This window comes from Mchenga conophoros, linkage group LG3, assembly GCF_057382185.1.
Source record: "Mchenga conophoros isolate Kocher_MC1m ecotype Shallow Benthic linkage group LG3, M_conophoros_male_GT1.1, whole genome shotgun sequence".
NCBI classification, from domain to species: Eukaryota; Metazoa; Chordata; class Actinopteri; order Cichliformes; family Cichlidae; genus Mchenga; species Mchenga conophoros.
The window spans coordinates 43,002,216-43,027,946 of NC_140528.1; the positions used below are offsets into that span (position 1 = coordinate 43,002,216).

The 25,731-nt window shown below is 41.2% G+C and overlaps 2 protein-coding genes across 3 annotated transcripts; one reads left to right on the forward strand and one right to left on the reverse strand.

Annotated features, from left to right (window-relative positions):
- Positions 1 to 11,006: 11,006 nt before the first annotated feature.
- Positions 11,007 to 13,702, reverse strand: LOC146578808 (low affinity immunoglobulin gamma Fc region receptor III-like). Of its 2 annotated transcripts, XM_085269447.1 has the most exons (6): positions 13,647 to 13,702; positions 13,397 to 13,432; positions 12,821 to 13,084; positions 12,496 to 12,741; positions 12,280 to 12,420; positions 11,007 to 12,195 (listed from the first exon to the last, which is right to left on the reverse strand). In XM_085269447.1, exons 1-6 carry the CDS (start codon positions 13,675 to 13,677, stop codon positions 12,089 to 12,091), a joined length of 825 nt encoding a protein of 274 aa, XP_085125573.1. In that variant the 5' UTR covers positions 13,678 to 13,702; the 3' UTR covers positions 11,007 to 12,088. The 2 variants fall into 2 exon arrangements, with proteins under 2 accessions (XP_085125573.1, XP_085125572.1); XM_085269446.1 differs by having other exon boundaries at positions 11,007 to 12,420.
- Positions 13,703 to 20,207: 6,505 nt separating this feature from the next.
- Positions 20,208 to 24,400, forward strand: LOC146578809 (V-set domain-containing T-cell activation inhibitor 1-like). Its single transcript, XM_085269134.1, has 3 exons — positions 20,208 to 20,272; positions 21,129 to 21,470; positions 22,945 to 24,400. Exons 1-3 carry the CDS (start codon positions 20,221 to 20,223, stop codon positions 23,046 to 23,048), a joined length of 498 nt encoding a protein of 165 aa, XP_085125260.1. The 5' UTR covers positions 20,208 to 20,220; the 3' UTR covers positions 23,049 to 24,400.
- The last annotated feature ends 1,331 nt before the right edge of the window (positions 24,401 to 25,731 follow it).

Sequence of the window (25,731 nt, forward strand, 5' to 3'; positions counted from 1 at the left end):
AAAGGTTATATTGGTTGCTTTACACATACAAAACACACAGACAAGAGGGAACAACCCAGGGTTTAGCAGGCGAGATGCAACAGTCAGTGCCTCTCTTTGCTGCTGGTTGTGAAAATGGATCGCACAGTTGCTCCAATAAATAAGAAAATAACAAACAAGGTAAATTGGAATATTCAATAATACAAAATATCATGAAATAGTTCTTATATATAAATGTCCCAATATATATCACACCAAACTGAAATATAAATACACTTTCAATTAGGCTGTCCCTCTTAATCACTGTTTTTTTCTCCGTAGAGGATTTGCGGACATTAAAGGTGTACCTCCTTGTACATCCTTTAATCGTTTCTACTGGCAGATTTCCAAAATTTTCCCAAAGTTTTACTTAAATGAGGTTCAGGATTATGGAAAAATGGGGCTGTGACAGTGTGCTGGTTGTAAGTAGCAAATATGAGCCTGTCCAGAATGATTGTAATGCACTAACCAACAACACTAATCCAACTATAATTTGGGTGTGCAGTATTTCTGGATTCTTTTCCTTTCTTTTAGTCCAAGATGAGAAAGAAGTGGAGGTTGGAGAGGATGCAACTCTCGATTGTCAGGGTCCCCATGAAGGCAACATCTTACGGGTAGCATGGACCAAGAGTGACCTGAAAGTAGATGATTATGGCTTCTTTTACCGGGAAGATCGTCCTTACAAAGCCTACCAGCATGAGTCTTTCAAAGGTCGAGTGGAGCTGGAAGACCCAAACATGAAAAGTGGAAAAATGTCCATCATTCTTCACAACGTCACCGTTAATGACACTGGAACATATGAGTGCCACATCTCATATGAAACAGATCACAGCCAGAGATCTGAGATGAAGCAGGAAACCAAGCTGAAAGTTACACCTGCAGGTGAGTTGAAGCCTCGAGTGTGTCCTCTGTAACCGTTTGTCCCTCAATGAGCAAGACTAGCCGGTTAAATCAAGAGTAAGAATTCACTCTTCCTGCTTTCATCCATTTTATTAGTCATGTCCTGGCTTCAGGTATATACTCTTATGATTATACATTTATTGAACTGGTTTATTAGTAAAATATCAACTTCCAACAATGCCAAGGTATGTGCATCTATCCACTTTCCTCCTGCTCTGCTACTACTGTGTGAAGCACAGCTAAGCAGACAGACAGCTCTTTGACCAGTGACAGGTGTGCTGGCTACTTTATTAAGACGGCCCTTCAAAATGTAAAGTAAAACTAACAGACATCAACAAACATATACTTCAGTCTGAGAGTTATACTTGTCTGAGATTTTATAGTAGCTACACCTATGGTATTGATTTTTAATTCCTCTCAAGTTATCACATTTACAAACTTGGGAGTCCACGAAAATCCTCCATGAACGTTTTACAGCTGAGGGGTAAAAAACAAACAAGGTGCAATGAGACCTGAAGTTACATAATAGCCTGTTTCTTAAAATTAACTTCCCTAAAAATCACAATTGTATGTAAAGTACTAAAAAATTATAATTGAAGACACGTTAAAAACTCAAAATACTCACGGGCAGCGTTTTCCACAAAGTCACAAATAAGGATGAAGTTGAGTTGTGTTCATTCATGACTATTTAACCAGCGCACGTGTGAGAAATATTTCCTGCTTCTGACTTTGCTAGGCCTCGACTGGTTATCGCAACGCAACCTATGAACAGACAAAGCAATAGCGCCACCTGTTGGTGAGATTTAACCCAGCACACTCCCACTCATTTCACAGTCTGAAGGATCGGGCCCAGATGCTGCGATAGCGTCTGCCAGATGGAAGGAGAAAAAAGAAAAGAAAGAGTCCACGTGAGAGGTGTGAGGGAGGAGGCTGCATCACCAGGAAGCCTTGCTCACGCTTGTGAAAGATGTCCTGTAAGAGAGAGAGAGATGTTCTGATGATCTTGGCAGCTGTTTTAACTATCTGATGTAGCTGGGGTCACCGACTTTGCAGTTTCTGAACCACATCCCTGCTGAGTTTGTCAAATAGTTTTTGGGGGATAATGGTGTTGAATGCTGAGCTAAAGTCTATGAACAGCATTCTGACATAGGTGTCTTTCTTGTCCAGGTGGGAGAGGGAGAGGTGAAGAGCAGTGGAAATAGTATCCTCGGTCGACCTGTTCGGCCGGTATGCAAACTGCAGCAGATCCAGTGATCTGGTGGCATGTCACATGTGGCATGACAAGTTTCATGAAGCAGTTCATGATGATGGGGGTCAAGGTGATGGGACGGTAGTCATTAAGCACACTGAGGATTTCTTTGGCACCAGGATGATGGTGGTGGACTTGACCAATTCCTGAGTTTTGTTTTCTTTCTCTGTAAGGTGATAATGGGTTGCCTGACTCATTTAATTTAATTAATAATAGAAACATTAATAAAACCCTTTAATTCAGCCATTTGCCTCCCTGTCTCCTTTTTTCAATGCAGACTAAATATTTAATAATAATAATAATAATACATTTTATTTGAAAGCTCCTTTCAGAACACTCAAGGACACTGTACACAGCAGAATAATAAAAGCAACATAAAAGCAAGCAGTGTACACATTTTCAAGCATAAGACATGAAGAAAATTTAAAATAGCAGAGTGGAGAGGTTATGCAGGATAAGCTATTTTGAACAAGTAAGTTTTGAGTTGGGACTTAAAGAGAGAGAAGGAAGAGACATTTCTTAAATCAGGAGGTAGGGAATTCCGGAGTCGTGGAGCGGAGCAGCTGAAAAGTTATGGTAAATGGCCTGTATTTGTATAGCGCTTTAATTAGACCGTAAGGACCCCAAAGCGCTTTACACTACAACACACACACATCACAAGCTACATTGTAGCCAGAGCTGCCCTGGAGCGCACTGACAGAGGCGAGGCTGCCGGACACTGGCGCCACCAGGCCCTCTGACCACCACCAGTAGGCAACGGGTGAAGTGTCTTGACCCTCACCTTCTTCCAACTCAACAAAAGTGCTGTCAAACGTTTGTGCTGCAATATTTGTGTTTGTGCTGCTTCTGTGTTAAAGTTATTCATGAAAATGTAAAAGGTCACACATACACACGTTTATCCAAAGCAAACAAATTTGATGTCAATCAATTGTACTACTTTTGTGCTGGTATTATTTTAAAAATATGAGAAGAAAGAAGAAGAATCTTTTTACAGTAAGAAGGGGGCTAGTTGACTACAGATGACCTCTAGAAGCTTTGATTTATATCTCTGAAAGGATAGCAGCACAAACAACTATTTTTGCAGCATAAATGTCACAAAAACATTTGACACCACCTCTGTTGGAAAAGATGGGGAGCAAACTTCACACTCAATAAAAATCATCTATTGAGTATTTTTCTGGGTAACCGTATAGAGTTTAAATTTTCACCTCCCTCTTTCCTATTAAACCCACAGGCCGTTTTAATACCACAGAGGCATGACACCGAATGAGTCATAACTCATGCAAACATCAACAACCACCCAGAGAAAACTCCATCAGTTACAAACGTTTTTGCACTGTCTTCCTCGCCTGTAAATAAACCCCAGGGGGTATTATGAAACATGATCATCCAAAATGTTCCTGAGCAGTTTCTATTTTTCATATTTTGTGCCAATTTATAAATACAGCCAGTCCAGCACTAGAAATAAGTCCTGAGCCATCAACACAGCGACCATGAATAAATCAGGAAGATGACACTCAAAGATGAGCTGATAAACAGACTCTACTGTAATAACAACGATCCACATCTGTGCTTTATGAGCTGCCTGCATCATCTTATAGACTCAAATAGAATAGCCCTTCATTGTCATGTAAAACTAAATTAAAGGTTTAGCATGCCAACTGTACAGGAGTAAAAAAAATTAAACACATCAGGAATAAGCACCAATCAGAAGAGATGTATACAGTCAAGAGGAATACATATAAAACAATAGAGAGGCACACACTGTTCTCATCAGTTAACAGAACCAGTTTAAGTCAAGATTTTTCTGGAGTTCAGATTCTGACAGTTGTGTACTTTTTCCCCCCCTTTAACAGGAAATAAATACAGAATAATTCGAGTCCCTGTTCATGCTGCTCAGAGTATAAAACACTTGAAAATATATTAACTTCTTATAAAATAATATATCTCATGGTGTTGTAAACTATTTAGTGACAAATACAGCACATAGTTTGTACCATTATTAACAAAGAGGAAAAAACACATGAGCCACATTAGCTGTTTTTGCAGCAGCTCAAATGTGTCTACAAAACATTAGTTTTTAAAAGAAATATTTATTTATTTTAATAAAAAAAAATGCATTTTAGCTGTGCTGTAGTTATGTTTTTCACTGTATTCATTTACTCTTCAGGGACTGTACCATCAACTCAAACTGTAACAGCAGACTCAAGAATCAGGTGACATTTCAGTGCAGCTCGTTTCCAGCTTCATCGCTCTGCAGGAGATCCTCACGGGTTTGTTTGTCTGCTGGTCTTTGTGTTAGAAGCAACAGAGACGACATTAAACAGTAAACTGGTTCTTATGTAATGCTTTTCTACTGTGAGCACTCAGAGTGAGCCCTTTACACAACTTGCCTCATTCAAACATTCACACCAGCACTTTTTCTGTGAGCTTTTTGTCTAACATTTAGACTCCAATGACTGCATCTGAGAGCAACTTGGGCTAAGTATCTTCCCCGAAAATATTTAGGATGCAGACTGGAGCCAACCCTCCCATTAGTAGGGAACCTGCTCTACCCCCACAGCTACAACCACCCCAATCATTAAAATCAATGCGGTTGCTACAATCACTGTAATCACTATGGCTGCTATCTGTCCAACACGCCACTTTTCTCTCTCCATGTTCCCTCCAACATCCCTGTTTTCTCTCTCAGTGTTTCCTCCACCCGAGGTATCTTTAGTAGTCTGTTCCACCTTGACACTGATGGAGCTCCGCTTGTCTCTTGTTCTCCTCGTTCCGACAAAACACTCATATCTGCCCGCATCATTGAAGGTGACTTCCTTCAGAATCACTGAAACGTCTCCATTCTTCATCTCCGGGTCTCTCAGCTTCACCCGGCCTTTGTAAGACAGATGCTGATATTTTTCATAGGAGCGCTGCTCTCTGTAGTACCACACGTAGTCTGTCAGCTCAGGTCTGCTCCACTCCAGCAGCTCGATGGGAGCATCTGTAAAACCCCAACACTGGAGAGTGACGTCCTCTCCCTGCTTCACTGTGATCACCTCATCCAGATCTAAACCACAACAGAAGAACAGTCGTTAGTGCTTCAGCTCAAAGAAAACTACAGGGAAAAACCCAAAAAGGTCAAAGTGTTTCATATGTGATGAGTGAATACACAGACACATCCAACATCCAGGTGAGACTGAAAACACGCAGATCTGCTGAAAGTAATTTAAACTCTAGCCAAACATTTGTACTTGCACAGGGCTGGAATGGGACAAAACCTAAATCATAAAATGAGGCTAACCCAGAGAGAATGTATTTGTAACTTATATTAATTTCAAACAATAACAGACCATGTTGATCATATTAATAATAATCCAGCTGAAACGCACATAACCAAGAGTGAAAATATAATATATGTAAATGTGTGATCAGTGTGATCAGTTCACACATGTAAATAGAAGCTGAGGTATACATCATCTGCAGCAATCTGAGAAAGACAAGTGTCACAAAATTATAAATGAATAAATAAAATTATCTGCCCTCACTTGATGCACTTCAAGATATTTTCGTCCGTCACACGAGTGTCGTTTCAATCAACCATTCAACGCTGAAAACCACAAAGTAGTGAATCACAAAGCGAAACTCCAAAGACGTGTGACAGGATGACTCAGCAACAGGTGAAAACACATTCTGGGAATCCGAGCACAGAGCGAAGACCTACCGCAGGTTACACTCGTTACCTGCATGTTTAAATTCATTTTTCATTCGTGTTCATTTATTGTGTCTGACGAATGTTTTCGTAAACTTTGAGAAAGTTTAAGAAAGTTCACGAAAACACGCAGATCTGCTGAATTTCGTAAACTTTGCTGAAGCATTTCGTAAATATTTCAGCAAAGTTTACGAAAACAGTCGTTCCTCACCGATGATGATGAACTGTCAGGTCTGTTACCGACAGCTAATATCTGCGTCCACACATGAAGCGAGCAGAACAGAAGCCGAAAGTGGACCGCATCCTCCAACTGCAAGGATGGCGCAAAAATAAATAATAATAAAAAAAAACACACACACGCATATATCAACCAGTTCCTATTTGTTTACCTTTTGATAGTGAAGTCCAAATCATCAAAAAGAAAAAGAAAACAGATATGAGCCACATTCCTGTAGTTTAAGTGATTCCAGCGCAATCGCTTAAAGAAAGTACGTATTGGTGCGTGCAGGATCCATATATCGCAATGTCGATACCAACTCTTGTACAGATACGGATCAATGAGATCGACACTTTAGATGCGATGTCATCGAAGAGGAGACCCGACCGTGTGTGCAAGAACCGCTGCTTTCACAAGTCACAGAGCCGCCGCAGTTTGTTCCTCCGCCTTTCTTTTGTTTTGATTGTTGTACTGTCACGTGACTCATGCAGTGTCGGGCAAACAAGTAGCGTTAACTATTACACTTTGGGAGTGAGAACGTGTTGGCCTGAAAACACGTGACGATGTGAAACTACACTCCAAGATGAGCCGAGTGCCTCTGACACCTGGGGACAGAAAGAGAGGAGGATCCGAAATCATGTAGCTAATGTACCATTGTCACACAGACGAGGACAAAACATCAAGAAAGCCCTTTATTGTCACTGTACAGGAATTAGATTGGTTGGAAAAAAACTTTGTAAAGATATCCTCTCGTCTGCAGCAGTTTGAGGAAAGGAAGTGTCACAAAATTACAAACAAATAGCTGAACTACTTCATAAAGTCAGTATGCCCTCACAAGATGCACTCCCAGATGCCAAAGTTGTTTCAGTTATTAGTGAAGAACACAAAGCAGTCGGTTACAAAACGAAACTTCAAAGACGTGTCACATGATGACTCAAGTCTGACCTGTGCCTTGATAAGGAACCCGAAGAAACACCAACTCCCTGCCAAGATTCTGGGAATCCAGGAATCCAGCACACAGAGCAGAGATCTGGCAGTCGGTACTGGTTGCTTTATATTTAAATTAATTTTCATACAATGTGTCTGGTGTTGTTGTCTGAAGGTGATACTGACACCAATTTGGCACACGTAATCTTCTCAAAATTTACAACATAGTAGAGGCACTGTTATCTGCAGTGTAGTGGCAATTCCTTTTGTTTGATAAACTAAACATCCCACAATTAAAAATCTACAAACCACTGCTGCACTGAGATAATATTTTGTACGCAGGCAAAAGAAGTCCACTGTCCAAACTTGAAAGTTGCACTTTTTATAGTTTATTAATCCAGTTTGGCAATATCAAGATCCATTTTTTCTTACTTCCTGCTGCTTCTCCTGCTCTGGTAAAAAAAACCATAGGCCCACCCCAGTACGTGCTGGTTCTATACCAGTCTCTTTATTTATAGAAAAATGGCCCTACAGTTATTACTGACTGACTTAACAAGGTAAACACCAAAAAAAAACCCCCAAAAAACCATTGAAACAAATATTAACCTGCAAATAAAACTTGTAAATAAACCCAAAATATAAGTAAACTAACAACAAACTTTAACTAATTTCAAAATAATAAAAATAAAGAACAAATAGCTCCAACAGTGCCAACATCGCTACTTCCAGACTTGGTTGTACTTTGCTTTCTTCTGCTTGTGTATTAATGTTTCAGACATGCAACAACCATTTCCTGATGCGAAACAAAGAGCGGAACAGGACTGTGGTTATCTTTCATGAATGCTGCGGAAACAAGCCGACTCCTGAAAATGAACTGTGTCCACATGTCTTTGTTTCCATTCTGTCCCTGGAGAGTGACCCAGTTGTTCATTAACATGAACTCATGTTCACCACTTGCAGAAGTGAAAGTAATGCAAGCACAGCAAACATCTACTTAAGAAGCCGTTTGTCTTCATGTCAGTGTTTAAGACAATCAGGAATCTTAACCACCCACAGCACTGGATACAAATAAAAACAAGAGGAGTCAAACATGTGCAGGTCTATTCTTTACTTTTGTGATTTCTGTGTCAGCTGAGGTCTTTTGTTGCTATAAAACCAACGACTTGATCAGTTGTGTTTCTGTTGTTCTGTTGTTTTGAAATATTTGTATTTGTCTCCTTTTTGCTAAACAGCATCATACCAGCTAACCAGGCCCCTGAAGTGGAGGTTAAATAAAGCTGTGATGTATAAAGCTGCTTTTCAGCTGGTTAACAAGAGAGTGGAGAAGAGATCTAACTTTGTATATAAATAAGACTGAGCACGCATCAGTACAACCCGTCTACTTCTTCCTTCTTCTCTCATTAGGGATCGCCACAGCAGATCATCTGCCTCCATCTGACCCCATCTCTACCATCCCCCTCTAACGTGCCAACACTGCTGATTTTCTTTGGTGAACAGAAATCCAAATACATTTCAGTTTTAAATGTCTAATGGGATGAAAAATGAAAATGAATTTCAGTAGAAATACCACAAGGAATTATCAACACTGATATAAGGCACAGTCATACATGAACAAATGAACAGTTAACAGTCTGTAGTTGATTAGACATTCATTTTCATCCAGTTGTCCAGTTCAAGTTAGCGGAGGGTGATAGAGTTGTGGCTGGAGCCTGTACAATTCCCCAGTTTCAGAGAGTCTTCATGAGCCACATGTAGACTCTGCCCTGAAGCAGCAAACACACAGGAGAAAAACACAGTGGGTACATCTTAGTTTCACTACAAGGCTTTGAAAGGTCTGCAAACAAACGATGAATGAAGCTGAAATATAAATGTGCCAGCTTGGACTACTGATGGGACACCCAGCTGATTTCAAAGAGTCCTTAATGGTTAGTACCCACGTCTTTGGTGTGACAGGAATGACTCATTTAACCCACATGGGCCCATCACAACCGTTAACAACAGACAAGTGAAACTGTGTGAACACCTCAGGCCTGTTAGGGACACGACCCTCTCAGTGATGTCACAGCTAAATGGAGAAGGCCCCATCAGTTACAGAAAGCATTGGCACTGTTCTTCCTCATTTTTAGATAAAGCTACGGACGGAATAAAAAAACTAAACACAACAATAGCCATCAACCTCCTGACGAATTTCTATTTTTCATATTTTGTGCCATTTTTGCAAATACAGCGAACCAAACACTAAGAATAAGATCGGAGCCATCGGCACAGCATCAATGAATAAATCATTAAGATGATACTCCAAGATGAGCTGACAGAGTGTCAGAAGGAGGATCCAAAATCATGTAATCTATCACTGACACACAGACAGAGGATAAAACATGAAGAAATCTTACTAGTGTCTAGAAAAAGGCCATTCCTAAAAGACAGCACAGAGGCCCTGAGCACCAGATCTATAGAAGCCAACACGACCCTGCAGGCTGTGTAAAGGTGTCACAAAGACTATCCAGCACATGAGATGCAAGCTAGGACAGCGTACAACCAAGTGGCTGGGAGATGGATCCCCAAAAATCCATCTGGGTCTGATGATGTGAAATCTTTGCTTCTTTGGTGAATCTTACATGTGGAATCAACCTGAATACACAATCACTGCTTTGTGAAACAATTACATTTCACTGTGAAAACTTCACAATGAATAACAAACACAACCATCCTGATCTTCACTCAGTGCAGTTACATTGCTCTGACATTTTCTCAGAAGCAGCTCGAATTCCTGTAAAATCCCCAAGAGAAGTGACATCATCTAAACTGTATGTCACAAGCCTAATGTTTTACTTTCTGTTTAACCACCTACTTCCTGCCCCCCCTCTGATTCGTGTGAAAGCTTAATGCTTCCTATAATCACTCCACTGTCTACAGCCTCCTGTCACAGATGAACACTCTCCAAGTCCTCCTAATTTTTCCGTCGGACACTGGCGCCACCGGGCCCTCTGACCACCACCAGTAGGCAATGGGTGAAGTGTCTTGCCCAAGGACACAACGACCGAGACTGTTCAAGCCAGGGCTCGAACCGGCAACCTTCTGATTATAAGACAAACTGCCAACTATTGAGCTACGATCCCCTTGGTGGCAAGACGGGTAGAGGGGACAGAGAGAGAAAGAGAAGAAGAGGATCTAAGACACCAAGATGGGCTGGTGATCTGAACCAGGTCAGAGACATATGGAGGAGAGAGATGATGAATAGCCTTAAATGTGTACACGAGTATTTTGAAATTGATACAATATTTGACCAGGAGCCAATGAAGCTGCTGCAGGACAGTATTGATGTGGTGGATAGAAGGAGTCCTGGTGATGATACGAGCAGCAGAGTTCTGGACGCCTTGGAGCTTGTGGATGGATTTTTGAGTAAGACCAAAAAATAATTGAATGACAGTAATCGATCCGGGAAGTAACACGGCTATGAACAAGAATGGCAGTGGCATGTGGAGTGAGAAAAGGACGGAGCTGATTAATGGTGCACAATTGAAAATATGCAGACCGAGTGGCATTATTAATGTGTGAATTGAAAGACAGAGTACTGTCGAGGATGACACCCAAACTTTTCACAGAGGAAGAAACGAAGGCGTGCACCGAGGACAGCATGAGTAGTTGTGACTAACAGGTGCCTACACCATAAATCATTAGAAACTGAAATCTATGCATGTGTTTTTAATGTTTGCTGCGACCTGATGGTCAGTTTTTAGTGCAAACTACAAACATTCTGATAGATGCATAGATCAAACACTGCAGTAATTAAAACCCGACAAGAGCAAAGGCCTCTGGATAGAGTCTTTGCAGTTTGCTGATGGCGTCAGTGAAGTCTTTCATGGCTGTTTCAGCATTTTCATCTGGTGCTACATAAACTACAGAAGGTCTGCACTGGATAATCAACAACACAATTATCTATCTACATCAGAGCAGTAAGTGCGCACACTGTCAGACATGTGCACCAGGATTTAATGTAGAAGCCCAAACCACCTCTCTGCCACATTGTTTGGGAGCTCATTACTTAACCACACATCCATGAAAAACATGTAATGAGCAGCAGTGGATAACCTTGTGAGGGTTACAAACAGAACATCAAATCTCAAACAGTACACTTCATTTTGAAGATCTACAATCTACAGTGTGAAAAACCATCAGAATGAACATTTAAAAGGTAAGTAAACAAATTTGATGTCGAGGACACAAACCCCAAAAGGCACTGAAGAAACAGTAAGACACAACAAGCGAAAAAGGAAGACTGAAGCTATAAGTACACAAAGGCTAATAAGGGTAATCACATCAGAATGAAATAAAAGATGTGAAATCAAATACAAGAAACAAAAGGGTATCAAAGTAAAACAGGAAGCAATGTAAGAAGGGAACAAAAAGACCAAGATTAGCATTAAAATACAGGAGAATATAGAGGAGACAGAATAAACTGGAACTCAAAGAATTAAAGATAAACTACCAACAGAAACTTCATTTCACTTCAGAAAAGGTAACAAAAACCTGAGATTATAATCATAAAGAAACCAACTAAGAAAAGGTTTGAACAGAATCGTGGATTGTAATTTAATTTAAGTTCATAGCACACAACACCAGGTTCAGTTTTAACTGCCTGTCTCACTGATATAAACTGAGCCAGAGTTTCTAAATGCCCATCCTGCAGTCAGTGTGTGTTTGCAGATGAAAGGTAGCAGTGGGCGGTGTTCTTGCAGGACCACCAGTCTTTTAGCCTGTGGTTAACAGATGTTCCACAGCACTGTAGTCGTTCAGTTTCCTGTTTAACATGAACATGTGAGCAGACTGCAGAGGTGCAGGTGTTTCACACACCGTCACATGTTTTATTACACAACGTTTGAATCTTTTGACAGGAGAATGATTACATGTAAGTGCTTTAAATCCATTAAACTTCCATTACTACTATTCAGTCTTTGACTGGTCCATGTTTTCTTCATTTATTTATTCATTAAAGCATAATATTCCAGTTTAAATATGCGGTGTTGCACATTGTTCAATCACAGAGATGTGACGACCACAATCTGACAGATTAAACAGGAACTCAGAAGTGATGCTCAGTGATCACGCCAACAATGTCATCACAGTCTTCAGCCAGTCTCTCCCTAGCTTGGGTGGGTGGTGCTGTTACCACAGGGATAAGGTCACTTCCTGTCACATGTGTAATCAGAGATTTGTATAAAGAGTCAAAAGGAACTGAGCTTGATAAATAACTGAAGAGACTAAGAGTGTTACCTGTGGCTCTCCATCGATATAAAGATACCATGAGCAGAGTGGAGATGAAGTATGGACAGAACACGACCAGGTGGAGGGAAACTCTGGACACAAGGTGGTGGGAGGAGGGTTCATGGGCAAGGGTTGTGTTTGTAGGTTTGCCTGCAGAGAGAATCTCACATGTTCAGGTGAATATGTGGATGAAAAAAGAGGTGAAATCAGAGTGAAGCTCCTCACCTGTGACAGTGATCCAGCTGGATGGAGACTCTCCATGACCGCTGATGTCACACTTGTAGAGGCCTTCATCAGACCTGGAAACATGCTGGATGGTCATGTGACCTGTAGGCTGCTTCCTGATGAGGGAGCCATCTTTATAGAAAGCAGCTGGGAGGTTGGAGGGAGTGGTCTTTGTTTTACAGAGCAGAGTGACGTCATCTCCCTCCATCACAGGGAGGACAGGACTCTGCAGGATCACTGATCCACCTCAACACAGAGACAAACTACAGCATTTCATCCATTTACACACAGCTTCATCAACACTAACTCCACACACTCAGCTTACCAGTGACTGTCAGGTTAACCATGTTACTGATGGGACCCTCTCTGGACTCACACCAGTAAACTCCACTGTCCAGTGGGTCGATGTAACTGATGTCACAGGAAGAACCAGCTGATCTTCCCCACTCATCTCCACACTCAGCTCCGGTGTCTCTGCTTGTGTTTCTCCTCAGAGTCCATCCAGCAGAGCTGTCGTCCTCCTCACAGCTCAGAGACACAAAGGCTCCTTTAAAGACCTGAGAGCTGCTGGGACTCACAGTCAGACGAGCTGTGAGGAAGATGCATATTAAGTACAAGCCAGCACTGAGGTCCAAAGCAGACCTGCTGTGGTGAACTTTGTGAGCTCAGTCAAAGCTGATCAGTTTTTTTTTTAATGTGAACCTCCAAGAAAGTTAGAAACGTTTCTTCAGGTGAACATACTTCCTTTATGCTTTTGGTAGCATCGATGAACTTTCAGCAGGATCCTGGATAGCTTAGCGCAATAACTATAATATCATGCCACAATATAAAAAATGCTCAGAGCTTCTATTACGGTGTAGCTGATATCAGGTTTAAACTGTGACAGGAAAAGGTTACTGACCTTGGTTTGTTGTGCAGATCAGCAGTGAGGTTGAAACTAAAGAGAAATAACAGGTTAGTTTAAAGCTTCACATTCAGGAAAAAAGCAGCAACGCCATCAGTCTGGTCGATCTACAGACTGAAGAAGCAGAAAACAGGAAGTGGTTTTCTCTCTTTTTGTCTTCACAAACTGGATGTTTGTGAAGCAACACAGTGAGAGTCCTTTCTTTTTAATCCTTTTCAGAAACCAAAAAACATCACAGCATACTTACAGAGCAGCCAAAGTGAAGAAACTTTCTCCATCTGCAGGTGCTACTGAACTTTGATCGGTCCACACTAGCATCAAGCGAGACCCTCCTCCTCCTTCCTCTCTTACAGGGTGGTAGTTCTGTAGTTTCCACCTCTCATCATTAAGAGAAAAAGTTTTCTTTGGCTGAAACATGTCAGTAAACATATTTTTTAGATTAGGTCATGAGCAAAATGAATGAATAAAATCTAGAAACCAACAGACACTGAAAATCTTGTTCCACAGCTTTATTAAACTCCTCCCAAACCTCAGTTTTTCCTTCAGCCTCAGCCAGATCCATACTTCTCTGTGCCTCTGCAGCTCCACAGACTAACCAAGCCTGACAGAAGTCCTCATTCAGTTTGAAGATGCCCTTCACCTCCAGTCTACACCATCTGGGTCAGGGATTATCGCCACGTGCAGGTACCCTCCGACCAACTAGAGGACCACGCCTCTCTCACTAAAGGAGATAAGAACTGAAGATCTCACAGATTAGGTCCTTTGAAATATATTCTCGTCCCTTTTACCTTTGGACATGTCAGGCCTGTCACCTGCAGCTCTGCTCTGCTCCTCAATCGGGGGGAAAAAAAGGTCTAAAGACAGATGAGGAGAAAAGGTCAGCTTAACATCCATCAGCCACACTACAATGCTCATGAGAAGTCACGTCATCCTTTTACAATTACCAAACTCACCACCAGATGGCGCTCAAACACGACGAATTAGATCACTGCTGTTCAGGACGTCGGTCTGCAGTCTGACCTTCAAAAAACCTGTGTACTCCATCACACAACCACACACTACAGTGGGCAAAGCCATGTTAAACACAGGAGAAACAACTAAACTCTGAACAAAGAACAGGAGGACACAATACTGTTTAAAGTTACGCTCATGTGACACATACAAGTTTAACAGCTCTGCTTCTGAGTGAGCCCAGGATATGAATCTTGTCAGTCAGCTAGGATGCAGTGATTGAATGAAGGCTGAGTAACAGAGTTTCCACAGTGTGACAGGGACTTTCTGTGACCTGCACTGGTTGAGCCATTAAAAAATGTTTATGTCATGTCTGTAAATCATGTTTTCTTTTATTCCAAATGCTTCAAATTTGAACGTGACTTTAAATGTAACAACTCAGTTTCTATGGATTTGACTGTGGATCTGACAGAGATAAAGATCGACCCTGATTTTGAATCGAGTTGGAATAAAGTTGAACAAAAATTCTTATTCTGTCAGTGATTTACCTTCATGGTGAAGTTGAAAATGTAATAACTGCATTCAGTTGCCTTGTATTTGTGACATGTGCAATGACAATAAAGTTGGATTCTATTCTAAAGGTCAAAAGGTCACACATACACACCTTTGTTGGATTTGAAGAATCATCTATTGAGTATTTTTCTGAGTATTTGTATAGAGTTTGAAATTCTAGTTTTAACCCCACTTTTATGTCATAAAAACAGTTAACAACAACAGGCCAGTCTATAATAAGGAAACTGTCATTTCACCTCCCTCTTTCCTATGAAAGCCACAGGCCATTGTAGTACCACATGGCATGACCTGAACTCTGAATGTGTCATAACACGTGTAAACACCAAAAACCACCCTCACCAGTCTGATGACCAAACAGAGAAAACTCTACAACTTGTTGTCTCTCTCCTCTTCTGTATATTTTGTACACTAATGACTGTCGCAGTACACAGGCCAACAGGCATTTCATTAAGTATGCAGATGACACAGTGATTGAAAACCTCCTTCACGGTGAAGAGGATTCCCATGGACCTGTTGTGGATGAGTTTGTTTCGTCATGTGAAGACATCCCCCCATCCTGCTCTAACTGTGTTATAAGTTATAAGTATTTGGGGGTTGTTCTTGATAAGTTTCTGTCCTTTGAGCCACATCTTGCTGCTACAGTTAAAAAGGCTCAGGTTATTTGAGGAGGTTGAGAGGTTTTAATGTTTCATCTGAAATGACTCTTTTTTTATAAAAGTTTTATTGAATCTGTTTTAACCTTCTGTATCATTGCCTGATATGATAATATGTCCTTGAATAATAAGACCAGACTCAGCAACCTGGTTAAAGTGGCTGGTCAGATTTCAGGGAGGTCTCAGGTCCAGCTTGTGGACTTTTATAACAGGCAGGTGCTGAGGAAGGCCACCTCTGTCCTGTTGTGTTCAGATCATCCTCTCTCTAATGATTTTCAACTGCTTCCATCAGGTCGTCGTTACAAAGTGCCTGCAGTGAAGATAAAGAGACATAGATTGTCTTTTGTACCTACTTCTATTATCATGGTTAATAACACTAACCATAAGTGCTGTTGCCACTGCACGTTGCACTTTTTTTTTGATGATAAAATTTAGGTTGTTTTCTCAGGCTTATATTATTTTTGTGTGTGTATGTGATGTATTTGTTTGCCTTCGTCAAAGGAGCTTGCAAAGAAAAGCGTCTGGACTTCTTTAAGTTACTTGAAGACGTTTCACCTCTCATCCGAGAAGCTTCTTCAGTTCTAAGGTCAAATGGTGGAGAGTCCCAGATATAAACCTAGTGGGAGGGACCCCCCACAGAGGGTCAAAAGGACCCCCTGATGATCCTCTAATCGCCTGAGCTAAGGTGTGAAACTGGGTGTGGGTCCCAATCAGCCAGAGTTTCGGGTGAGTTCATTGTGAAACCTGGCCCCACCTTATCATGCGAATTCCTGAGATCAGATGGCCCAGGATGTGAGTGGGCGTTAAGGCGTCTGGGGAGGGAACTCAAAACTGGATTATAGATGGCAGAGAGAAATTAAGGTTTCCTTGACTTCTTTGACTTGACTTGATACCAGCTAACCAGGCCTGTGAAAGTGGACAGTTAAATAAAGCTGTGATGTACTCTCCACCAGGGACTCTCCACCATTTGACCTTAGAACTGAAGAAGCTTCTCGGATGAGAGGTGAAACGTCTTCAAGCAACTTAAAGAAGTCTTGATGCTTTTCTTTGCAAGCTCCTTTGACTACGATGACCTGGATGACTGAGAACCTTCACAGACATATTTGTTTGCCTGTTTGTTTGTTTGTTTGTTTGTTTGTTTGTTTTTTATATTTCTGTATGGACATACTGCAAATCAATTTCCTGTTAGGGACAATAAAGTTACCATTGACATGAAACCCACATTTCCTGATGTGAACAAAGAGTGGAACAGGATTTCGGTTATTTAACATGCCGACTCCCTCGCCTAAATGAACTGTCTCCACATGTCTCTTTTCCCAGTCTGTCCCAGGAGAGTGTCCCAGTTGTTTATTGACATGAACTCATATTTGTTAGGTTTATAGCATAAACCTATTCGCTGGAACGTTGAAGACAATATAATTACACAGCAAAGCAAGACACGAAGTAGGCAAGTTCTTCATGTTACTCGTGCACGGGAGAGACTGGACAGAGCGCCGTCCCTTCGCTTGACCCCAGTTGCTCTCGTCCGTTCTCCCATACCACTGTCCTTTTATTGAGGTTACATGAATTTGCATAGGTTCATTAACATATGACGTCTACATACACACAAAGAGTACCTTGCCTGTGTGTGTGTGTGTGTGTGTGTGTGTGTGTGTGTGTGTGTGTGTGTGTGTGTGTGTGTGTGTGTGTGGACTGCTGATCAAAGGGTCATATAACATCCTTGGTCAGGAAGAGGGTAGACTAGACCCCCCCCCCCCGGTGAGGAAGTCCAGCAGTTCATCTAAACAGAAAAGCACTTAGACTAGAACAAACGGTACGGTAATCCTACCATAAAACAATAATACAAGATGCGAACTTTTCCCATGCCCCCAAGATGCAGGTGTGCATTCCAGGAATGCACACCAAGCCTCTGTAGCCTGTTAAAGATCACACAACTTATCACTACACAATTAATTATACACCTCTTAGGATGAGACATTCTTTCAATCTACAAATGATTATATACTTCTAAGCATATATGAGTAAATGTTTCTAAGCATAAATGACAATCAACAATACTAAACCTATCAATATTATACACAACTGGTCCCATTTCACAGTAGGGCAACTTGCATGTGAGAAATTAAGGTTTCCTTGTCTTCTTTGACTTGACTTGATACCAGCTAACCAGGCCTGTGAAAGTGGACAGTTAAATAAAGCTGTGATGTATAAAGGTGAATTCGAGTTGGTTAACCTTCTGCTCTGCTTATATTATTTTTGTGTGTGTATGTGATGTATTTGTTATTTGTTTGCCTGTTTGTTTGTTTGTTTTTTATATTTCTGTATGGACATACTGCAAATCAATTTCCCGTTAGGGACAATAAAGTTACCATTGACATTGCATTGACATTGACATGAAACCCACATTTCCTGATGTGAACAAAGAGTGGAACAGGATTTCAGTTATTTAACATGCCGACTCCCTCGCCTAAATGAACTGTGTCCACATGTCTCTTTTCCCAGTCTGTCCCAGGAGAGTGTCCCAGTTGTTTATTGACATGAACTCATATTATACACAACTGGTCCCATTTCACAGTAGGGCAACTTGCATGTGAGAAATTAAGGTTTCCTTGACTTCTTTGACTTGACTTGATACCAGCTAACCAGGCCTGTGAAAGTGGACAGTTAAATAAAGCTGTGATGTATAAAGGTGAATTCAAGTTGGTTAACCTTCTGCTCTCATATTAGGGGTCATCACAGTAGCTCATCTGCCTCCTTCACTCAGTCTCTAACATCCTCCTCTATTGTGCCAACCCTGCTGATTTGCCTATTTTCTTTGGTAAACAGAAATTCAAATACGTCTGAGTATTAAACAGCTAGTGGGATGAAACATGAAAATACATTTCTGTAGAAATACCACACAGAATTGTGGTGAAATGAGTCAAACATGAACATCCCTCAAAACTGGGGCACAATTTTGTTTAACTGCAGCTTTAAAAAGAGTAAAGGGGTGAAAAGGTTCAGGAAGACCTTCAGCAGGCTCCATGGATCAATTATTGTATTGTTATTATTGTGTCACACTACAGTGAAGAATGAAAAAAGAACTGGGCACTTAGAAAGTTGTAGTTCACTTCAACAGCCTTCACTTATTAGGCAAATGTGAACCACAACACTCAAGAGACAGAAATCCTGCGAGCGTCGTGTCACAAAGGGCACCTAGCATGAAAATCAGCCAACGTTAAAAACAGTGGAAGTTTCCACTGTGGTAAAATAGTGAGCAGCTGAAAATAACTGTGACGGCAGAAGGTTTGTGTTGCTCAGCGGTGACAACTAAAGAGAAATGACACTCAGGTTTGAGTTGTAAAAAACTTCCACAGACACTGTTGGATCGGTCGGGCTGTAGATCGATGCAGAATAAACAAACAGTTCTGGTCTCACTTTGTGTTCGTGAGGAGGAAAGTTGGGGTGATGAACCACGGGTGTGCTTGATGCTGATGCAGAACTGTGGAGAGCTAAAGGTGGAAGAGCCGAAGACAGAGAACAAAGGAGGAACACGAAGAAAGGAAAGTGATGAAAACGATTCTTCACCACAGTGAAGAAAAAAAATCCCCAAACGTCTGTCAGACAGTTTCAGAGTCTTCATGAGGCACATGAATGAACCTCAAATACAAATGTGCCAGCTTTGACTACAGTTGTGAATGTTTCTGTGAATAACTTATCAATTTATGAGGAATCAAAAATGCTGTCAAAATTTGAGCGTTTAACCCCCTCTCCAATGCACTCTGAGGGCCTGTAACTTTGAAAAACCTGTGAACACAAATTCCAAAGAGTTCTTAATGGTTAGTACCCACATTTCTTTGGTGTGACAGGAATGATTCATTTTACCATCACAATCGTTAACAACAGAGAAGTGAAACTGTGTGAACGCCCCTGCTCTCTTTCCTGCCTCGGCCCTGTTAGGGACACGACCATCTCAGTGATGCCACAGACAAACAGAGAAGCCACCATCAGTTGCAAAAACATCGGCACTGTTCTTAGTCATTTTAAGATAAAGCTACACACACAAAAACCACACACCACAAGATCCATCAACCTCCTCCTGAGGAATTTCTATTTTTCATATTTGTGCCACTTTTAAAAATACAGCAACAACACTAGGAATAAGACCTGAGCCATCAGGACAGCATCCATGAATAAATCAGGAAGACGATACTCCAAGATGAGCTGACGGAGTGACTCTGAAGATGAGACCAAATAGGAACATACAAAATCATGCAGTCTACCACTGACACACAGGCAGATGACAAAACGTGAAGAAATCTTACTAGTGTGTAGAAAATGGCCATGTTAAAGCGCAGCACAGAGGCCCTGAGCACCAGATCTATAGAAGCCAACATGACCCTGAAGCCTTTTCTCAAATGCAGCTCGAATTCCTGTAAAAAGCCTGAGATGAGAGACATCATCTAAACTGTATGTCAGATTCCTAATGTTTTACAGTTTTTATATCATATCATGTTCATATCATGAGCATTAAATAAGTGTGATCTCACGTTCTCTTAAACGCTACTTTCCTTTGAACCTCCCACACTTTGTCCCCCCCTCTGATTCGTGTGAAAGCTTAATGCTTCCTATCATCACGCCACCGTCTACAGCCTCCTGTCACAGATGAACACTCTCCAAGTCCTCCTGTTTTTGGCTCTAATTCTTGGATCTGCAGGTGAATGAAAGAGCATGTTTACATTGTTATTATTTAATGGTATTTCTGTGGAAAAGGTTTCATGTTTTTTAAATGGTAATGTTACATTTGTACATTTCACTTGGTTACCAGTGGATCCACATGTTTCTGTGCTGCAGAGAAATGATGCTGTTAACATGATAATATGAGACAGTGACTCAGAGGAATGTGGGATTTTTTAATTTTAGGCACACTGACTCTTTGATGTTGCCAAGGTTTTTAATTATTTATTTATTTCTACTCTAACTTTCCTTCACTAGAAAATGTTGTTACAATAACCTGTGATCTACATTTTTATTTGAAGTTTAGTTTTTACAGTGTACTTAAAGCAGCAGTTTGATAAAGTTAATATTATTACAAAAAGGCTTTTGTTTTCAATGTTTTACAGCATAGTCACAATGGATTCATTAAAGTGATTTCCTCTGTTACAGTGAGGCCCGTGACCTCAGACTATTTAAAGTATTTTTCTCGTCAATGCTTTGCTTAACTTCCCCGAAAAATAACAGCTGTGGGGGATTTCTTCCCTTTCTAGTCGGCTTACTCTTAATATAGATTCACTCTGTGGTCACAGCTACTGTTATCTGATTTGCATTTGGATTGCGCTCGCACTTTTGCATTTGTGGGCAGATTTTTAAGATTTCTAAGAAAAGGCACACACAAGGTGTGTGTGTGTTTTCATTTTTCAGCTTTCAGTTGAAAAACTGGACTATGACAGTGTGCTGGTTGTAAGTAGCAAATATGAGCCTGTCCAGAATGATTGTAATGCACTAACCAACAACACTAATCCAACTATAATTTGGGGTGTGCAGTATTTCTGGAATCTTTTCTTTTCTTTTAGACGAGAAAGAAGTGGAGGTTGGAGAGGATGCAACTCTCGATTGTCAGGGTCCCCATGAAGGGAACATCTTACGGGTAGCATGGACCAAGAGTGACCTGAAAGCAGACGATTACGTCTGTTTCTTCCGGGAAGATCGTCTTTACAAAACATACCAGCATGAGTCTTTCAAAGGTCGAGTGGAGCTGGAAGACCCAAACATGAAAAGTGGAAAAATGTCCATCATTCTTCACAACGTCACCGTTAATGACACTGGAACATATGAGTGCCACATCTCATATGAAACAGATCACAGCCAGAGATCTGAGATGAAGCAGGAAACCAAGCTGAAAGTTACACCTGCAGGTGAGTTGAAGCCTCGAGTGTGTCCTCTGTAATTGTTTGTCCGTCGATGAGTAAGAGTAGCCAGTTAAATCAAGAGTAAGAATTCACTCTTCCTGCTTTCATCCATTTTATTAGTCATGTCCTGGCTTCAGGTATATACTCTTATGATTATACATTTATTGAACTGGTTTAAGGCAGCACGGTGGCATGGTTTATTAGTAAAATATCAACTTCCATAAATGCCAAGGTATGTGCATCTATCCACTTTCCTCCTGTTCTGCTACTACTGTGTGAAGCACAGCTAAGCAGACAGACAGCTCTTTGACCAGTGACAGGTGTGCTGGCTACTTTATTAAGACGGCCCTTCAAAATGTAAAGTAAAACTAACAGACATCAGGAAACATATACTTCAGTCTCAGGGTCGACGCACTTATGGTATCAATTTCAATATCCTACGTCACCTGACAGGATTTTTTTTTTTCATTTGACCTCTGACCTTGAGGTTGATATCCCTGAGAGTTATACTTGTCTGAGATTTTTTTACTAGCTACAGCTATGGTATTGATTTTTAATTCCACTTCCTTCTCAAGTTATCACATTCACAAACCTGGGAGTCCACAACAATCCCTCATGAACATTTTACAGCTGAGTGATAAAAATTAAACAAGGTGCAATGAGACCTGAAGTTACATAGTAGCCTGTTTCTTAAAATTAACGTCTGTAAAAATCACAATTGTACTCAAAGTACCAGAAAGTAATAATTGAAAACATGTCAAAAGCTCAAAATACTCAGAGGCAGTGTTTTCCACAAAGTCATAAATAAGGATGGAGTTGGGTTCATTCATGACTCTTTAACCATCACAAGCGCACATGTGAGAAATATTTCTTGCTTCTGACTCTGCATAGCCGCTACTAGCTATCTCAATGCAACCCATGAACAGACAAAGCAATAGCGCCACCTGCTGGTGAGATTTAACACAGCCCACTTCCACTCATCAAATTCGAGGTCAAGGTTGGGGTTGAGTTTATCCCAGGTGCCAGAAGGCTACAGACAGGTACACCCTGGACAGGTTGGACAGGTTGCCAGAAAACCATCAATACCAGTTTAGACTCACCAGTTAACCTAACGTGTGGATGTTCTTCAACTGTGGGAGGAAGCTGTCAAGAACCTACGGCCCCAGCCGGCTGGGCACCACTGTGTTACCCTGAGTGGTTTTAAACAAGTGTTACACTGACAGTAATGACAGCGAGAGTGAAAGAGAGAAGCTGACAGAGTAAGCATCGTCAGAGCTTTCCAGTCACTTTGTGGCCACTCTGACAATCCGCCTGGCAACATTAAACCAGTTCAGGCCACAGTAGATAGATTTAGCTGATGGTTGAAAAGGTTTTCAGCGAGAATCAGGAAACAGGTCATGATTCACAGTGAAGCTGGTTCCTGTTCTGTTCTTCACTCATCACCTACCTAACACACCTGACACCTGTTTCTTTCCTGCAGTTCAAAGACAAGGAGCGAAGAAGGACGGATCTGTTGGACTTGTATCCAGTCTATCAGTTTCCAGCCTGCTTCTCATTGTTGCTGCTGTTGGATATTTGGTGTAAAGAAAACAGCAAAAGAGTCGGAACTTGGGCTGTGATCGGGCTGAACGACAGGTGAACTGATGGACAGAAATTCAATGAGTGTGAAACATGTCCAGAACTTTCCCTGAAAGTCTTTGCACTGGGACAGGGAAAAAAAAGAAAATCCACTGACTAAATGATAATGGTGATAGTATCTGGTGTGTTTGAGGATCAGACTAACAAGACAAAAACTCTTGCACATGAATATATTACCACTTCATAAAATAGTCACAACTTGTAATTTGAGCCATGTCCTTGAAGGCAACTGGAATATTTTGCACTTCTAAAGGGTGAAAAAATGCTGCTGTATTCATGTGAGACATCGACGAGAAGCTTGGCAGTATCACACATGGTGGCGCGACATTCATGACAAACATTTCAAACAGCCGGCAGCAGGTGGAAACATTCACAGAGGGGATGTATTGGGCTTATATTGAGCTCCAGACACTTGACCTGGAGCGATCGTGGCTCAAGAGTTGGGAGTTCACTTTGTAACCGGAAGGTTGCCGGTTCGAGCCTCAGCTTGGACAGTCTTGGTCGTTGTGTCCTTGGGCAAGACACTTCACCCGTTGCCTACTGGTGGTGGTCAGAGGGCGCCAGTGTCCGGCAGCCTCGCCTCTGTCAGTGCGCCCCAGGGTGGCTGTGGCTACAATATAGCTGCCATCACCAGTGTGTGATGACTGGTTGTGTAAAGTGCTTTGGGGTCCTTAGGGACTAGTAAAGCACTATACAAATACAGGCCATTTACCATAACACGAGGGATTACTTAGTGTTCTGAGGCATCCCAGAGGAGGCAGAAGACGATCTAGAAGGGTGCTTTTCTACTTCAGCTCTGTCTGTTTATTGTCTTTTCTTTTTTCTTTCCGTCTTTTTTTTCTGACTGTCTGCTTTGATGATGTCATGCACTGTAATAATGTAACTAATGGATTCTAACTGATTAAATGTCCTGCATGTGAATACAGCAGGTTTCCTCAAACTAGATGTCATTGTGTGTGTGCGTGTGTGTGTGTTCCTGTCTAGCTATCTTTGTGAGGACCGAAATCTGCATTCTACTATACTTGTGAGAACCAACAGTCACTTGTGAGGACTCACCGGTCCTCACAAGTTTGAAGGCCTTTTTGAGGCTCAAAATGTGGTTCTAGTGTCAGGGTTACATTTAGGTTATGGTTAGGTTTAGGGTAAGGGGCTAGGGAAACCATTATGTCAATGAAGGTCCTTACTAAGATAGCTGAACGGGGTTGTGTGTGTGTGTGTGTGTGTGTGTGTGTGTGTGTGTGTGTGTGTGTGTGTGTGTGTGTGTGTGTGTTGCTGCCAAGTCAGTTATTAAAAGCTAACGAGAGTTTGATTAAATGTGCTGGTTTCAAGATTTACATTAATGTTTGGCACATATTTGCTTTTGTTTCGCCCCTCTCCTCCAGACTGCATTTGACCTCAAACAAACACTTGTTACACTCAACTGTCTCCAGTCTTTTCCACTGTCATCTTCTTCTGAGTTGTAGGTGCTGAATCATCCACACACGCTCTTTTATCTTAATTTCTGCTGCAACGTTTAGATAGTAGGATCTAAATGTAGGATGAAAGCATGAATCCATCCTGCTTTGCACCACTTCAGCCTGTGGTGTGACGTGTGGAGGATTTTCTTGACACACAAACTGAGTGTTATACATCACAGTCGACCTGAGTGTGATATGGTTTCTTTAACATGACAGTGAGTTCACTGCACTCAAATATCCCACACTCCAGAGTCACCAAATTGTAATCTAATAGAGCAGCTTTGGGCCATTGTGGAAGTGAGTGATGGACCAAAAATTGCAGAGAAATGTTTCCAGCACCTTGTTGAATCTGCCACGAAGAATTAAAACAGTATGAAGGCAAAAAAGGGTCCAACCCAATATTAGGAAGGTGTACCTAATAAAGTGGCCAGTGAGTGTATATTACTTTAATTAAATCAAAAATGTGAACACATATTTGACGTTAGATTTTTGTGGTGTTCTGTGTCAGTTAAAACAGGTGTGACAGGGCGTTTTTTAAAGAGCTGAGCTCTCCTGATCCTGTGTGATGTCACTGAGCAGGTTGGACCCAGTTAGGACTTGGATGTAAGACCACCAGAGATCACCAGGTGTGAACACGCCTGCAAAAAACTAATTAGAAAAGACATTTTGTGACGTTTATATGTGTGAGTGTGAATTTCCTTCCATATCAGATACAAAAACGGTGCTCCGCATTCATAAAACGCGAGTGATATTAAAGTTTCAGTGGTGGAAGATTAGAGTTGGACAGCCTGTTGTTGCACTTTACTATCAGTAGATGGCAGCACGAGACCATGGTTTAATCTGGGCACAGCAGACAGAAGGTTGCAAGCTGGTGACTTTACCTACATACATGACCCGGAGTTCTGTCAGACTAACAGACTTTTTTCAAATGACCACATGATTATAAACAGATGTATCACTGATGCATTTACTCCTAGAGATCATTTCCATTTATTCCTATAAGAAAATCCAACACATTGTGTATAAAGGAGGATTATTAGTGGAGTAATAGGTTTTCCTCACTTTACAGGATCTGAACATCTATTGAAAAAGATCATAACTTAAAGTATGAATGGATATAATACTAATCCATGTAACACCAGTAAATATTATTGCTCTTTACAGCGTTTACA

Excerpts from the sequence above, each read along its gene's own strand:
- LOC146578808 (XM_085269446.1), bottom strand. The coding sequence starts at position 13,677 with ATGGAGAAAGTTTCTTCACTTTGGCTGCTCT. Across the intron at positions 12,742-12,820 it reads GGTTAACCTGACAGTCACTG|GTGGATCAGTGATCCTGCAG; the intron begins GTAAGCTGAGTG and ends CTCTGTGTTGAG. Across the intron at positions 12,421-12,495 it reads CAGCTGGATCACTGTCACAG|GCAAACCTACAAACACAACC; the intron begins GTGAGGAGCTTC and ends TTCTCTCTGCAG.
- LOC146578809 (XM_085269134.1), top strand. The coding sequence starts at position 20,221 with ATGAACACTCTCCAAGTCCTCCTGTTTTTGGCTCTAATTCTTGGATCT. Across the intron at positions 20,273-21,128 it reads TCTAATTCTTGGATCTGCAG|ACGAGAAAGAAGTGGAGGTT; the intron begins GTGAATGAAAGA and ends CTTTTCTTTTAG. Across the intron at positions 21,471-22,944 it reads GCTGAAAGTTACACCTGCAG|TTCAAAGACAAGGAGCGAAG; the intron begins GTGAGTTGAAGC and ends TCTTTCCTGCAG.